The sequence below is a fragment of the Anopheles coustani genome, chromosome 2 (genome assembly GCF_943734705.1).
Source record: "Anopheles coustani chromosome 2, idAnoCousDA_361_x.2, whole genome shotgun sequence".
In the NCBI taxonomy this organism is placed as follows: domain Eukaryota; kingdom Metazoa; phylum Arthropoda; class Insecta; order Diptera; family Culicidae; genus Anopheles; species Anopheles coustani.
Genome location: NC_071289.1, coordinates 5,167,584 through 5,185,207, shown reverse-complemented (window position 1 = coordinate 5,185,207; position 17,624 = coordinate 5,167,584). Strand labels below are relative to the sequence as shown.

Here is a 17,624-nt window from a genome sequence, read left to right as displayed (position 1 = left end):
AAGGGTCTGAGGTTTACATATGCGTCGGGTCGCGTATTTAATCTGGCAAATGTATTCATTCGAGGGTGCCGCTGGTGTAGTAACGCACGCTCGGAAAACAGCTTCAATTTGCGATGAGTACAATTTTGCAAATTATTGTACAAGCAAGTCGAGCTTAAAACCAAACCAATATGCAACACATTCGTTACAAAGGGATTACTATTTCGAGCAGCGATTGGATCCATAGTGATAAAACCGTTTCGATCGCGTTAGGTATGGATGTGATAGACGCAACAACATCACACATTTCCAGAAAACATGTTATGCCAAAAAGGAATCCTTTGATAATGGTAATAGCTATCAAATGTGTTGTACCATTTTTCAATGCAAATGTTAAGCTTGTTTGTTTAGTGAAAACTGCAAGCGAATGTAGCTTAATCCGTCGTAGCATTCCCGTTGATATTGTGTTTTTGTATAAAGTTATCATAAAAAAAAACTATTGTAATGGAGTTCCCAATTAATCGTTTTGATTCCCTTCCCATAAAGACACTCTTATCACATTGGCAGCTCAACCCCCGAACGAACTGACGTGAGTCGATCGAGCGCATAATTTGTGTATTAAATTTTAACAATTGATGCATCCGCGTTCGGCGTAATTCATCCGGGAATGCTTTTTCCATGTAGTGCCGCGCTGCTACCCGCTCTTACATGGTCCGGTGTTCGGTAGCAAATTGAAAAAGGCAATTATTTTATCTGAGCTCATCATCGGTACTACGGTGGCCACTTACACCCACTTCCCCCGTTTTTTCCCCTTGTCAAATATTGATCCCGGAAAAAAAAAATGAAAATGCAGTAAAACACTTTGGAAAGGATGTCGGATGTCCGTCGGTTGCAATATTCCGGTCCACATTCGGATGAGAGAGGATCGATTATGCGGATCACTGATTATTTGCATCTTTTTAATGCCTGCCTTTTAATCCCGCAAGGAAAGTTATTGCCATCAGGAGTTGTTTAAGATTTTGAATGTTGAAAGTTGGTTAAATTTATCTTCCATTTATTAGAAATTGAATATTTATCCAACGGGTAAAAAATCTGTACATGATCAGGGAAAATAATTTACGTGTTTGACTGAAACTGCGCAATGGAAAATTAAACAAAACAAAACCCAGAAACAATTACATTTGCCGGATTGAAAGAGGATATCCAAAGGGAGAAAAAACGTTGCATTAAATCGCATCCGATACGATTAACGAGTTACACCGTCTATAAAGTAATGGTTCCATGGCAGGTTGGTTTTTTTTTCTAGCGGAAGGGAGGTCCGAATAAATGCGGGTCCATAAACAAGTCCACAAGCCGGGGCCGGGGAAATGCAAATGGAATGCATGCCAAATGCTCCAGACCTTCGAGACCATCAACTCCTTGCCCCTCCTCCGAATGATCCCTTGGTTCGATGAGTTTTCCATAAATCCGTTAAATTTATGGTCTGTCTCGGCAGCGGGTGGTGGAGGTGGTGGTTGGGATGGATGGGATAATGATCGAATCAGGTGGAATGAATTATGGCAAGGATTGTCGACTGGGTTGGTACGTATGACGTTGGCTAGCATTCGCTTCCCAAAATGTTTCCCGTAGTGGAAGATCGCTCTCTTAGTAAGGCCGTGACTCTGCTTACCGATAGCTGTTTTGTTGAGACCTTCTCCCTTGTACAGAAATTGCGCCACGTCCTGAGCGTCCGTTTTCAGTAGTTGGTTTTCGTATAAAAATTCTATTCCTGTAAAACACAAGAGAAAGAGAGAGAAACATGGTTTTAATCATTTGCAACAAACTTATAGAAATAATCCACCACCCTCTTATAATAAATTCCAAAAAAAAACACCGAATGACCTTGGTCTTGACTCGTCGACTGCGATATCTCGGGGGGCAAGCAAGAAGGCATCAATTAAAAATTAAAAAGTTCCTGACAAGTTTAGCACTCAATCGAAATCCATTTCCACCGTCGACGCCGGCTCTATCTTTTCGACCCGACATGACGTGGGAAGACGGGAAATGATAAATGAGTTTTTAATTTTAAAAGCCACCTCTCTACCGCCACTTGACGGGCAAGATCCTTCAAGGCCACTGGCCATGGTTAGTTTCAAGGAACGTCCGTAACATAAGGCCGTGTTGAGCAGAAGGAAAGGAGTTTGGGCTGCAACCCGACCGTTCGCCTTTGGGTTAGCAGCTTGGTGGAAGTAATGCTGAAACGGACAGCGTCCGTGGGTGGTACATTCATGCAAGTTTAATTGCTCCATTAGACCGCAACAGGTTGCGCTTTGTTCACAGGCGAGAAGGCGATATAGAGGCGAGGAAGTTTGATGTTCAATGAGGCACAAAAATAGTTGCGTTGAGTTGCGCAAAGGAAACGGCAAACCTGTAGCGCTCGTCCCGGATATCGAACGGATACGAACAATTTCATTAAACGCATGAAGACAACCATTCATCCGAAAGTCCTGTCGGTGATGGTGAATGGTCGGTGGTTAGCATAGATTTTGAGCGATGACTTGGATCGACCTGGGGGAAGGACAGCGAACGGCGTGAACCGCCAACAGTGCACAACGGGAAACAATATGGAGCCACAATTAATGTGCACGTGTGAGTAATGTGCTCTTGATGTACGTGATGATTTACTTCGCAATACGCACGAACGATGGTGTTGATTGTTTTCGTAATTGAAACTGGGTGAGAAATATTGACCATCAGGAGAACGACGCTATGTCCTGGTGAGCAACAACATGGCTGAATTCGATCCGGACCGATAAATGATTAGACAATAATTTGTTCCAGCGATGAAACATTCCTACTTTCATTAGACGCAAAATCGTCGGCAAATTGATTGTTTGTTATGTTTATGATGGCAATTGTAATTCAATTAAAGGAAATGAAAACTTTCTAACAACGCAAAGAACCACTTGTTGTTGGATAAAACAACAAGAAATAAACCGGAACACTAGATCAGAAGAGAGAGGTACACTAGCTTTTCTAAGCATACTTCGATTCCCGCAAAGCTTTCCACCAAACTTCACTTCGAACTTTCCTGCTTCCCGAACATCCGAGGAAAGTTTTCCCGCGTACCTTTCTTTGGATCCATGTTGAACTTTTTCCGCCCGAGCGCCATCTGTTTGTCTTTGTTGGAATGTTTGTTCTCCTCCTTGCTTTCGTGTGCTTTCATCTCCGACTCGACCTCGTTCAGCTCATCGTTGATTTGCTGTTTGTGTGGTGAAAAAAGAACCTCATTAGAAACGTTATTGGATGTGGTTGTTTTTTTTTTTGTTATAAAAAAAAGATGTTTGGTCTGGTTTGTTTTTTTCATTGGCGTCATTGTTGATTAGCTGATCGAAACGACTTGCGATTTCAATTACCTTCCGTCCGGGCTGGGAGAAGCTACGCTTGTAGACTAGATTACTCTTGTTCTTACAGTTATTACACATCTTCAGCACTTTGGTAACGGGTGATGTGGCTGCTGCCGCCCCCGAAGATGGCCCCGTCATCGCCGCCGCCCCCATTGCTAGCCCCTTTGGTCGCTCACCACCTCCCGAAGGTTGGTGGGGATAGTTCCGATTGAACAGGTCGGCACTGTCGTCGATGTAGTCGAAGTTGCTGTCGTCCAGTATGCTGAACTGGTGTGTCAACTTCCGACCGTCGACGGGGGGTGCGGCTCCTCGCGAGGCATTGTTGTTCAGCTCCGGGTAGACGTCGGGTTTCCCGCTGTCGGAGGGCGGTAGTAACCGTGGCGGTGGCGGGATGGTCGGATCGGTGTGCGACTGCTGCCCGAGGGCGTTGAGGAAGTTCTTCTTGCTCTCCTCGACCAGCTGCCGAAGGTCGAGGTTGCTGTTCAGCAGCTCCCCGTTGTCGCTGAAGATCAACCCCACCCGGTACGTCCTCTGCCGGTTCATGACGGTCGTCTTCGTGACCGTGGTGACGGTTTTAGCGCCGTACACGTGCTCCTTCCGCCGACGCAAGCTACTCGTGTCGTACACCGCCACCGGCGCGCCACCACCTTCCGTCGCCGCGTCACCCTCCTCGACGATCGGAGACTTGGGGGCGCTCAAGGCAAGATTGCTGTCGGACGAAGCGGATCCCAGCGTGTCGTTCAGGCGGCGGGAAACGGTCGTCGTGATGGTGGCCGTCGTCGAGATGCTACCGCTCGTTTCCGTCGGTTGCACGAGCTGCGGCTCGAACAGCTGCACGTACTCGCAGCTGCATGCGGCCTGTGGAGAGCGCCGCTCGATCGAGGAACTGCTGACGGACACCTCGTCCAGCCCGTACAGGGTCTGGCCGGTACCATCGGTGGACGACAGATCGACACAGCTCTTCTGCAGCGGTTTGTCCGGCTCGAGGATTGCTTTCTTTGGCTTGGGCTGCCGCCGGAGTGACCAGAACCAGTTGCCCTTTTTGGCGGCTTCCGGTCCGCTACCGACGCCCCCGTTCGGTGGCATCGAGGAAAACATTTTGGGAGGCCACTTTTAGTCACTTGAGGCACTTGTTGTTCGCTGTTCAATTGTTCAAAGTTGTGAAGACTTTTGTAAGAAAAACACACGCCTTATTGGTTTACTAAATGCATGAAACCTCGAACCGATCGCTTTGTCCTTCCTTTGGTCGAGCTTTTCATTTGAGGTAGGTTTATAGTTGGCGATTTTAATTTTGTATATTTGTTGTCACTTCACTTTTCTGTTAAATTACATTCCCATAAACACTTTACTATGAAAGAGTAACATTTTAAAATCATTATTACAACGATTGAAATATCTAACAACAACACTATAAATGTATAACTAAAAGCCAACAGCAGCAACTTAATCTCCTACATCAGCAATAATGATAGACACATTGACCAGAGAATATAAATTAGCCGCACCACAAATCTGGCAAGGATTCTTGATTGACACAAACGAACGGATCTGTCAGAACCAACAACATCTGTCTGTAAAGAGTAGCAAGGAGATAGATTTGGAACCTAATAATCCATTCCCTGTTTTCGACTTTGAAGATGTATTATTACGATAATAAAACCCGCAAACTTGTACCCATTAACTTCGGATCTCCGAAACAACTATTTCAAATTAGCATGCAAAACAAACCCATTATGGGCGTTGTTGACCCGCATTTCGTTCCGGACATACGCCCATCCAGTAGAGGATTGAACACTTCATTGAAACGTGGAATAAAAACAACCACCCACCCGTCCACGAACCCGGCCCCCTGGTTCCGTCGTGTTATGATGGAAATGGAAATTTGTTCGATCGAATTAAATTGGCTGATTTCCGTCGGCGTTCGCATCGTCGTTCCGAAAACGGCGACCCTACACATTCCCAAATGGGCACCCAGCAGCAGATGCCGGCGTAAACGTTTTCCATTTTCACTGCTGGCACCGTGCCAGTGCGCTGTGGAGGAAAGAAAATCGAGAGTCGGACTATTTCCACCCAGAGGCCGTGCGCTCGCGGGAGAGAAACACGCACACGTCCCACAGTGCATTACCGGCTTTGTTGTTTGATAGACAGCAATTATTTTCCACCAACGAGGACGATGATATCCGGGCAGAAGCATCGAAGTAGCACCATTACGTCAAGTGGGGGAAATATGTTGAAGTGGAGGATTTGTTTCACCAATGTTTGCCCCATTTAACTCGAGTTCGAACCATTCGAGGGCCATGTTTTTCGATTCCACGATGGCCACCATTCGAAAACTCGTCGAAAAACACTCGAACGAACAAATTTACAGATCGATTTTATCAAACCCCAAACCAAATGCCCTTTTAATGATGTTTTATCAAATCCACAACAAAGACACAATGTGATAGTTTCTTTTATCCCATTTGTCACATCAACCATTGTGTTCGCTCTCGTAACCTTCGTTTGTCAAGGATAACACGTGCGTTACTCATGCCTCACTAAACGAACTAATCAGGCCACCACTTTGTCGATAATTCAATGCTACTTAACGCCACTCAGCTCGCAAAGACCATGTCCGTCTTTCCCAGTCCGTGTCCTTTGTGTCCGAAGGCGTTCCGAGGAGACGGTTGCGAACACACAAGAAGCAAATCTGCTTGCAAGCAAATCGAATAAACTGTTTAAAGTGCGGCTCGTTCTTTGCTCTCGTTTGTCGCCACAAAGCGAGGGAGGTTTGGATGTTTAAAGGCGAGATGGCGAGAAAGTAGTGATTGACATTGCCGGTTTGTGGTATGTGTAGACGACGACGGTGATGATGATTGCACAAACGATGTGTCATAAATTTGTCGATTCCCGACCGCCTGTCGACGGAACATGACGTCTTGATCCTACTCCACGGGAAAAGGACACTGGGCAGCTGCTTCGTTCGAAAGTGAAGCAGTTCGAAGCACTCACACACTTCACACTTCGAGAGGGGTTTGGATTAACTTTAACGACCTTAAACTCCACACGTCTCGGTGAATAATGCGCGAGCGAACGATCGTTTCCTCCTCCTTTTTGGCGAGTCTCGCCACCGGGAATATCTTCATCCAGGCATTCACCCGACCGTATCATGTCACACCAGCCGGGAGCGAAAGAAAGCGACAGATTTAATTCAATTTATTCCAATTATCGCCTGGACGAACGAGTTCCTTCTCGGGTGACGCCGTCTGATGGATTATAAGCGACCAGGTCGAACAGACGAGGGGCAGAGAGGCGGAGGAGGGTGTGCTAAATTGTCCAAGCGAAGTAGTTATAAATTTCGCTTAAGCGTACACACGCGCCAAAATCGTAAACGGAACACATGGCTTGTGGCGGTCAATTTGTTTAAAAAGGCTTGTTATGTATGAACAGTCACGTGTTGAGAGTGTCGTACAATTATCTGTTACGTCAAGACTTTTAAAAAAGAATTGCTTATTTGTCCGTCAACTATACACACCACACGATGAAACAATATTTAAAACAAAGTCTCTTAAACATCCATTCTGGAAAGGTGATTAAAATTAAACAAGCATATTATCAATTTCTATCCACGCAGCAAATAATAAGAGCGGTACAAGCGCATCACTTTTATTTTCACCGACACTACCTCCTCCCTCGGGGTATGACCGTTAATTGAATAAATTATGTGCAGTAAAAATTAATTTTACGAATTATGAATTATTAATCGGATAAATATCGCGCGCTGGAAATGGCGCGAGCTACTGGAGGACGACGCTCCGAGGCATTATGTTTCCACCAACCGAGCATAATGAGCGCCACACATCGCTGCTGTTCAATAAATTTACCGATGCCACACTTTGTCCTTGCTGTGTGTATGTGTGTGGTAGATACATACATTAACAAATTGTTCAATGGAGCAGGGTTGATGATAGGGTGTTTCAATTTCTTCGTGAAGCGCATAAAAAGATGCACCGAGAATTATATTATGGGCAACAAGTATGGAATAAATTCGAAACGATACTTTATAGAACAGCATGGATTTTATATTTTCCATAGCGAAACTCAAGTTAAGAATGTTTAATTAAGGGTGCGAATAAAAATTTAAAAATAACCAGGCGCCTCCATTTCGCGATGGCATTTCAGTTCAAACAACACCTCTCGAAATCGATCAAATAGCGAAGCGGTGCAGAAATAATTCGTCCGAAATTACTAGTATCATAAATAAGTCATAATTACGAGGGAAATTGTAATGAAAAATGCGTTTTTGTAAAGGAATTTTATTCCACCCTCCGTCAGCGTGGGATTTCGACAAGATCGTGTGAACCGAAATCGAACGCTCCCACCCAATCCCTCCTCAACCCACCACCCACCATTGCGCCATAATTAATCAATTTATCAATACAACTGCCGACGGGTGGGAAGGGGAGGAATTCTCAACAGGGCAATTATTTGCTGTAAAATTAATGCTACTTGTCATGACCTCCCTTCACCGCCGGTTTCCCTCCTTTCTTCTTCAATTTCTTCCCGGGGTCAGCGGTGTAAAGGGGCTGGAAAAACATGATGCACCGGAGGGCAGTAAAAATTTATGATATGAGATCAGCACCGAAGGAAAAATATATTAATTTTTTATTTTATCCTGACATTCGATTTCGTTGATGGGTGGCCCACGACTTTTCCGAGTTATTTTCCCCCCGTCAATGGTGGCAAAATTACAGAAAACCAACGAGACACGGGAAAATAGAAAGAGAGAATGGAGAGTGAATTATCGGGATTATTACGGCATATTCCCACACAAATTGGCCTCTGCTGGGGAAACACATGCGACATGCTTCAACACAATCGATTTTAGTTGGAATAAAAATTTCATTTCATTTCGATTCGTATTGAAAATAACTTTCACATTTTAATGCATGTAATTGACCCATGCGTCGGTAAAATATCGATAGTTTCGGTTATGGAATGCATGCACCAATTTTTGGTTTCATCAAGGGATTTTCCTTAAAAATGCGCCCAGTGTTTTCCAACAGAACCTTTTTTCTCATAAAAGTCCATCAAATTTCCGAAAGTATTTCGTTAAATCAGTTTAAAACCATCCGTGGGATCCAATTTTCCAACCTCAATAAAATCGTGTTGGGCCACCGAAAGAAAACCTGTCAGTCACAGATGAAAGTGTTTGTCCTCCCCACGGTTTTTCGATATTTTTTCCAACCCTAGGAACTTATAATACAAACTCAATTTTTTCCACTTCCACAGTTTTTACCAACGAAGGATAAAAGCTTTCCTCGTACCCCGAATAAGTAAACCCAATCGAAGGATATTCACCAGCCTAGAAGCTAATCAATTCAATTCTAAATCCCTCAATTTCCACATTTCTTGGCAAACGGGAAACTAGAATGAAGAAACCTTTTCTCGGGATTCTCTATCTCTATGACACAGAGATGCCCCAAATCCTCCTGCTATCGATTTCCGTTCACTATCGACAGTTTTCGTATCTGGTCCCCGGGATATACCCGATTTATTTCCGTTTTCAAGACTTTTACCCAGAAAATAGTCCCCTTTTGGAAGCTCTTTAAGAGAAACGTTCTCTCGTGACACACGTCCCAGTACGGGGAAGCTTATGTTTTCCCGCCAGCGTTTACCACCCCACTGGGAATACGATTCACGGGGGAAAGCAAAAGCGCGAAAACGGAACCGAACATTAGGGCTTTAATTTATTGCCAAAGCATTTCCCGCGGTGCGTATTATTACACGCATTTTTTTTTCCTCGAATGCGGGAGAGCTCTGGAAGCTTTTTGGCGCCAAACAGATGTGAAGAAAAACGAAACGTAAAGTAAGTCGTTTTCCGTGTTGCCACGAAAAGCCCTTGGACTGGGTTCCTAGAATGTATGGTAAATAAAGGCAATATCGCCGTTCTTTCCTTTACCATAACGGAATACTGGTTGTTAGTAAATGTGTTTACTTTTTAATCAAATTTCGGGCGATAATCGCGAACAGACCAACGGCTAAAAAGAGGACAAAGAACAAGATACAGACCTCGCAAAACAAGGAGGAAACCAATTCTTCAAACGAATTATGTTTAATTAAATCAACTTTTGGCAACAAAACCCCACACTCTTGCCATAAGGGAAAAGATGAATAGCGGAAAAGTTAATTAACTTCGAAAGAATTACGAAACATACTACGCCCAACTCCGGACTTTCATCAAGAGCATCAACGACTGGTGAACCATTTGAAAATCATTTTCTCGAAACGTTATTGCAAACGGTGTTTGGAAGGAGAAAACGACCAAACTGGTGTAACAAAGTGATCAAACTGTAGCACGTTCCGATCGGAAATCCCTGAAAACGTTCGAGCCAGCCAAAGGGACCTCCTCCTGGTGAGGTAAACGAAACGGAAACGTGCCATTTGAAAATAAAAAAGTAACGTCGTCGGAAAAACTCCAAAACCAATCACCACCTACTCTCCTGGCCTGGCTGGCCAGGAAGTTTAGGCCAAACGATGGCGGCACGCGAGATGACTTTTCACTTCTGTATTTTCGAGTTTTCCGAGCACGGAAAAACAATGGTCATAAATTTCCACCACCCCGAGTCCCCCTCCCCGGTTGATCCCGGAAACAGTCGAACCGCAATCGACCATAAATACAGAAACGACAATCATCCATCGATGAAACTTTTCTCCTTCACAGCCTATGAAAAACAAAAAGCGAGACATCTGGTGAAAACGATAACACGAACAGAAAAAAATCAACAGCGTGGGGTGGTGGGTGGTGCAAGTCATGATATGCTTTTGTTTTATAATGTGTCAGCCTTTTGATCACCTTGATCAAAAAGGACAAATATTAAGAGATAAAAAACGGATGTCATTTTATAACCGAAAGCAAACTGTTCATTTTGTTCCTTTGAAAACTTTTCCTTGGAAAAACCCAAACACGTGGTAACCACAAAATCCTTCCTCTAGTTCAATGTCACACGAGGTTCAAGGGGAATAAATCGTATGTGGCGAAAATTCTGACACATGATGTCATGGTGAAATCTGAAATGCTTGCTTGTTTTATAGTCGTACGCGCAGATGGATTTCCTCCCAAACCGAGCGTCGGAGGAAAAATCGATGCGACAAAATATGACAACATAAACGGCTGGTGGCGGCATTATGTGCCGCTTCGAAACATTAGTGTCTGCGATAGAGTTTTCCCCGCGCCACAATTTCCTTTCCTTTTTTCGTTTCACCCGCACCCGGGGTATTCGAGGGTGGTAAGATTCTATTTTCGATAGGCATAACTTCTTCATGCACCTTTCGGTTTGTTTAGTACGCGCGCGGTTGTCTTTTGCCCTCGCCCCACTCCTCGGGCTTTCCCGTACGGCAGGTGCCCTCGGGGAACGATTTATTTCTAGAAGCCAAACGAAAGAAAAAAATCAATATAGTTTAACGTTCAACTAGAGCCATAAATTTTACCCTCGCGCCAACACGAAACGAAACGCTGACTGATAGTGATGAGATTCTATCCGATTCTGTGACTTTCGTTTCTCCATTCCCGTAGGTCACAAAACGCTCCAAGTAGCGCTTGGTTTAAAATCCCTTATATTTGAATAAAATCAAAGGCAATATACTAAACCTAGTTATTAGATTGAACTGATAAAGCTTCATATGGGAATCGCAAGAAAATGTAGCACGAACTCTACTGAAGCATTGTATTTGTATACTTTGTAAAAATAAATATTCAAACTTAACCTAATCGACCTTCAATGGAATGAGATTTTCATGTTTCAACCTCGTTTGATGATTGCTAAGCTGAGCTAGACGTGCTTCAAAGACTAAGTGCAATTGTGTTGATCCATAAATCGTCTAGAACGGATCGATCGAAAGAATGGGAATGTTGTTTCGATTATGTTGGAAAAATGGTGTTGTTTCGATTATGTTGTTCGAACAATGAACCTGGTTTCGTAGAAAGGGAGATCCAATGGTAATTTATTGCACGCTATATTCCTCCAATTCTTTCACATGATTTGGCACTTACTTGACGTAATGTTTCTTTAACAATATTCGTAGATGGTAAAAATAATTTTCGTTTTCCAACTAATGACTACCATAAATTACTGCAGGAATCATTTCAATCGTTGTACCTGTTATTAAAGGCTACCTCCTGTACGATGATCCTACAAACAGTTCAAGTTCATCGTCTAGCAGGATGGTTCGTTTCTTTCAACCCAAGTCAAGTCGTCGTGCGTGACGACCTCAAATGTTGAACCGCAAACTGAACTGGAGCCGAGCACCGATATATCTCATAAAACCCTCGTGTGCACACGCAAGAAATCAATCAGCCATGCAAATCGTCCTCGATAAAGAATTTTGTTTTACGACCGGTTTATATTTTCATACCTCTCGCTTCACGCCCGATGGGGGAGAAACCCTTTTTGACCTTTCAAGACGGCCAGTGGGCTGGAAAGGAAGAGGAAAGAAACCCGATCCCCGAAGTGGCGGGGACACAAATCAAGACGGAGGAAACATGAAATACGGGCAATTAAAACAATTTGTTCGTGCCACACCACCACGAAGGAGGAGGGGGTGGTGGTGCTCTGATTGAGCGACACACGAAAGGTTCGGGTGAAAATTGCAATCACGCACTCTGTTTGGCGTTCGAATGAAGGCCTGACTTCATGCCAGTGTAAACCGGGTCTCCCCTAGGTTCCTCGGGAAAAAACGGAAACACGTGCTTATCGAAGTTTGAGTGCACGGGGAAATTCCTACCAAACACGCAAATGCAACGATCTAAATTAAACTGAGGGGTCTCCGAAGATCACCTTTCGTTCCCGTCCAAACACGAACACGTACGCTTTCCAGAGCGAAATGGGAGCAAAAGTGTCAAGGAGTAAACTAGTTCCGTCAAGGCATGGACGCCTTTTGGATAGACCATGGCCTCCCCCCTCCGGTGCGTATCAATTGAGCGCAAGGTCAAACGCGTGCGCAATTTATTGCCAGCAGAAGAACGCGACATAAATTGTCCACCACTTTGAGTGCCGTCCGAACGTCCCGAAGAACAGCATTGAGTTATGAGTGGAGTTTTGAAACGCCGACTTTTGCTTTTGCCTTCCGAAAATGACACATTTATTTTCAAAAACGGCGCAACACCCTCAAGCGATGATTCAAAACACGCTCGTTTTCTTGACGCACTCAAGAAAACTCTTCCTTCTTCTGAGACTTTTTCCACCAACCCAGCCGGTCTCTAGTGGCGTGGAAAGCATTGAACTCACAAATGAAGGAAATGACCTCCGTCGCAATGGCATCATAAATTAGCGGTAGCATTTTTGTCCGCGCTTCCAACCCCAAGCTCCAGACGAACGTTTCCCCTCCCCGTCTAGAAATCCGCGAGTTCCACATAATGGGCCATCCTGTGCGCGGAAGACGTTGACGTTGGCATTACAGAATGCATCACGTATGTCGTCTGGTGCAGCATATACGAGACCCTCGCCGTTACGCTTCTGATTACCTTACGCCATCGGGCTATACGTGTTGTGTGTGCGCACGATGGGGACACAACATGGCGAGGTTTTTCTCCTTTCGCTTCTCGTGCTTGAGCGTGGTGTGAATGGGCAATCGAACGAACGCACGTACATACGACGACGACGCCCGCTAATAAATGACGATCGATGCATATTTGCATACGTCCTGCAACATTAACACCACGTCGTCGGCTTCAGGAGTGAGCGAAATAGAGAGAGTTCGACCAGTTCGACCGTCCGAGAGGGAGTTCATCAAACCAGGGAGTGTGTCTGGTGGCGCAACACTCAAGATCAGGGATTTTTGCCGGGGGCCAGATGACCACTGGTTCGCTAAAAGTAAGTAAGAAGTAACCCTCCCCCGTTGGGTAATGTGTAGCTCGGGTCGTTGTCGCCCGCAAACCGAACCGGACTTACACGATAATCGACATTGGCGCAGACTGAGGCGTTGCTATGTACACTAGAATATTTGGTGAGGAAAGCGAGCGCGGAGAGGCGCCAGTAGGGAAGCAAGTCAGAAGAGAAGATTCATGATCACCGGGTGCTCGGGTACTACGTCAAGAATAAATATATAATAAACATACCGATCGAAGCGCGCGGTTGACCCTCGCGCGCGATTATATTCGCAACGAAGAAGGTGACACTTTGGGGCATCGAAGAAACGGCGGATTTGTTCTTGAGAGATAAATGGCATATTTTCATTCCACTACCCTTTCTTAAATTGTCTGCAATTATTCTTTAAAAGTCATGGGGAGGAATTGTATCAATAAATCTACCTTCCTGCTTTTTTAACGTCACTTGTTCAACTTTTTATTATGACGCAAACAAATAGAACTACCATACGTGAAGGTCATCCATCGATTAACACTTCCGGGCGGTGTCTTAAGCGTCATAAAATCAATTAGCGCCACTCGGAAAGTCGTCTTCCAAAAAAGTTCTTAACACCCCATTCAGAACCCAGCTGTCAGTGCGGTCTAATTGAGTGACATGTTAAATGTCGCTTATTAAAAACTGATCCAAAATAACGAAATACGACCTCCTCCTATCCAAAACTCATCGGATCATCGAAAACTAACCGCGAAACCAGATATGCATGAGAAAGTTTTCTAGCACGACTGGGTTGATCATTCTTGCAACACGATCATCAACAAACTAACCTTGTCCCATAAACGTGTTGGATGATGTGTGTCTCTCTCTCTCTGTGGTTTTGACGCGTTCGCGAGACGGTGTGTGTTGGGGTGTAAATTAAGGCTTTAGCGTGATCTTTCGGGCCGATTCGGGAGCTCTGCCATGGAGGCAGAGATATCAAGCAGACCGTGAATGTTGCAACGTGGTGTGAATAGTGACACGGTCGAAGCGCGTCACCAGACGTTAATAATATGTTTGTTGATAAAGCTGGTATCTTTTTTCACATGTACACGCCCCTCGTCAACTCCCGAACGTCGGGTTTAATAATCGTCATCGGCTTAAATTCACGATGGATGAGTCACCTTTTATTGCTGGAGAAAAGATATGAAGGCCTACCATAATGGTACTTGGAATGTGGAGGTTTTACTTCGTCACTCTTGATCATCCGATAAGTACCAGGCGACGTAAACAGTTAGTCAGCGAAAAGTCAAAATAAGCGCTATACTTTACGGCCAGCCATGACTTGAGATCAGGACCAATCGAATTAGTATCTACAAATGTCAAAATCTAGAGCAAGCTTTTCGGATGCTTCTTGCTAATCCCCAAAAATCCGACCAGCGTAAAAAGATCTCTACTCCGTCCTAAAAAAAAATCGATCCTTGAGCCACAGCCTGACTGACAGAGCAAGTCACATTTTTAACGCGTGTGTGTATGTGTCGTTTCTGAAAGATTAAAAATAGGATCACGAAAATACATCCGTCAATCGGTCGCGGTACGCGATGTCATTAAAGTTTTTTTTGTCTCTCATTCCTTCCCTTCACAGTCGCGAGTTTTTGGTTTGTTGATGCAGCCCCGTGTGTTCCGTTGTTTTCCACCGACAAGGCGCCAACAAGCATGATAGACAGCCCACGTCCTGCAAGAGGTTTGTTTTTCGAAACGGCTTCTCTCGTTTTCGGCCTCCCCCTCGGGCCAATTATTATTTTTCGCGCATTTTCCCGAGAAACTCGTAGAAGGTGGATGCGTCATGGTGCTTCTCGTTTATGCGAAAAGATCAACCGAGAGAAGGTATATTTGTGCGACCGGCGACATACAATACGACCAATATAATGGGACAATTTAAGACCGGTGCTATTTCCGATGGGTTCTGCCATTCTTCAGAGACATTGGGGGGGCATGAACATTGGGATGGTCAAAGAATAATTGTCTTTTTCCTACTCAACTCAGCTGCCCGACCCGACTCACAACAAGTTCGGACGATCGGCGGCGCCTCATTTCATATGTCTTGGCCTGCGAATTTTCTCAAGACACTAAATGACGCTCCCCTCGAGAGGCACGGATCACGATTTTTCCCGGTCTCGCTTAAGGGCGAACCGTGTTCCCGCTCACGATCAGTTTTTCGCACCAAATGGTGACAATTTAAATAAAGAAAAAAAAAAACGGTGGCACACACTGTTGCCAAGCGGAACAAATCTTTTATCGGGTTGCGAGCTCGGGAAAAGTATCACCTCGGAATGCCACGCATGAGGGCGCATGGCAAAGAAAGGAAAGAGGGAAAAAAACGATCGCTAATTACAGCGGAGCGCGGAAAATTGAAAAGGTAGACAAAGGACCATTAGAGAAGAATATATTGCGCTCATGAGCAATGTTGTTTTTTTTGTGGAAAAAAAATGAGAAGCGAAGATTCCCCAAATCGGAGTATTGCGGACTTTGCCTCAACCGTAAACAGACTACTAATAAAATGTTCGGACGTCTTAATTCGGCTCTGAAGATCATCGAGGCAATTCGAGTTTCCTAATCATCTTTTGTTTGACCTTGTCTAGCGTGGGAAGCTGGACGAACGAAACGGTTCGCAACAAAAAATGGCAAACTAGTCAAAACATTAAAGACGAGTAAATAAATAAATTAGGTGATGAACTGAACCCCCTTCGTTTGGGAAATGAAACGTATGGTAGTCATTTGCATAACTCTCGACGTCTGAGGCTGATGTCATAACTTTTATTAAGGCAAGAATATATATGGCAATGTGTACCATCAATTTAGTGACTGCGTTGAATTGACTGCCACAAAACGATTATAAATGGCCAGCCGCCTGTCATCGGCCGGAGGAAGTACATCTTCTAGCAATTTCAATAAATAGTTCAAGATAATGTTACCGAACAAGGAAGGGGAAGGAAGGTGGGTAGACACATCTGATGCAATCGCGTAACATCGCGTTCTAATGTTTGTGCATTCTGAAAGGAAAATTCACAAGGTTGCAACACCCCGATCCCCGCCAAGGTTTGTTTATCGTTTCCGGTTGCTTCCAACGTCACGCCCAGAAGAACTAGAACCTCCGAAATGAATCTCCCGCAATAAACAAAAACGCAGGCACCAGAACTCCCGAACATCCACAGAGCACACACATGTTTCGTTCATTCCCAAGGCCTAGCAATTTGGATAACGTGCGAACGTTAAGCAAACGTGGCAAACGTGGTCTCTTCTCCCTCGCCCTCGATTGCAGTTCGCGCGTGTTTACTTTAAACCCAAGCCAACGAATGCCTCCTCTACAACGTCTTCCAAACTATCTCCGGAAGAAAAAGTCTACTTTTTCGATGGACTGTTGACGATGTGAGAGAATGCCTTCAGTTGGCGCAAGTCAGAAAAGGAAAATTGCTCCACCGAGACGCACAGGAGTTGTGTTGTTGCCCCCAAAACAATCACCATTGAAGAAGCGTATGTTTGAAGAAGTCATACGACAGGATACGGTATCAAATGCTACCAAAGACCAAATGGCGATGGTGATGCATCAAAATGGATTATGTTTGATCATCGCCGGAAGTCCCCGACCCGATGGGATGGTGGCACAATGTGAAGTAATAACGCAATAAATGTGTTCATATTCACGTTCAATAAACGAACGCAGCTTGAGCAGCAGGAGAGGAGCCGTGGTGAAAGTCGAAGGCATTAGCGCGTCACACGTTCGAATTGCCGATGCGGGATGCCTGTGTGTTTGTATTTCGTATGACGTTGATAAGGCATCAGCTTGTCGGCGGCTTTTGTAACGAAAAGAAAGGACGTTCCTGTCCATCCTGTCAATCAATTTTGATGAGCGATCGTTATGGAAGAAACAGGAGCTACAATAAATACAACAATGCTCCATATTACCGGAGTGTCTCTCCAGGCATTTAGACCATGCTGGTTGACAACCTTTTTAATCAGAATATATCTTTGAGAGTAGAATCATTTATGGTACATACTTTTTTGAAAAGAAGCGACTTAAATTGTTATGTCTCCAACAACCTTTCCATGGAAATGTACTGGAATTCCAACTTCACTAGACTAGACATCCACTTCAGTTGCTTTCTTTATGTCTAGGAATGTTTGCTAAAGATAGGAAGCGGTCGTAAGCTACGGTCTCCACCATTTCCAACAGCTGAAGCAATAACTCGAACTGTAATTCAACCCAACTGCAGAAAAGAAGGGGGACACAGACCATGAGATACCATTTTCGTCGGAGACGCGAATCTGAACAGCATCGGAAACAATCGTTGTCTTTCTCATCCAATCGGTTGCGAATGTTCTGAAGATCATTTGTCGCATGTGGAAACCCTCTTAGACACTTTGGACACCTTTAGCTTGC

The 17,624-nt window shown here is 44.5% G+C and overlaps 1 protein-coding gene across 2 annotated transcripts in view; it reads right to left on the bottom strand.

Moving 5' to 3' along the window:
• LOC131262263 (cytohesin-1) overlaps positions 1 to 17,624 on the bottom strand; it is a 45,816-nt gene that overhangs the window by 5,945 nt on the left and 22,247 nt on the right. For both annotated transcript variants that reach the window (XM_058264228.1, XM_058264229.1), the window contains 2 exons: positions 3,088 to 3,220; positions 1,649 to 1,747 (listed from right to left, as the gene is read on the bottom strand). In XM_058264228.1, coding sequence (XP_058120211.1) covers positions 1,649 to 1,747; positions 3,088 to 3,220 — 232 coding nt within the window. The remainder of the gene's footprint in view (positions 1 to 1,648; positions 1,748 to 3,087; positions 3,221 to 17,624) is intronic.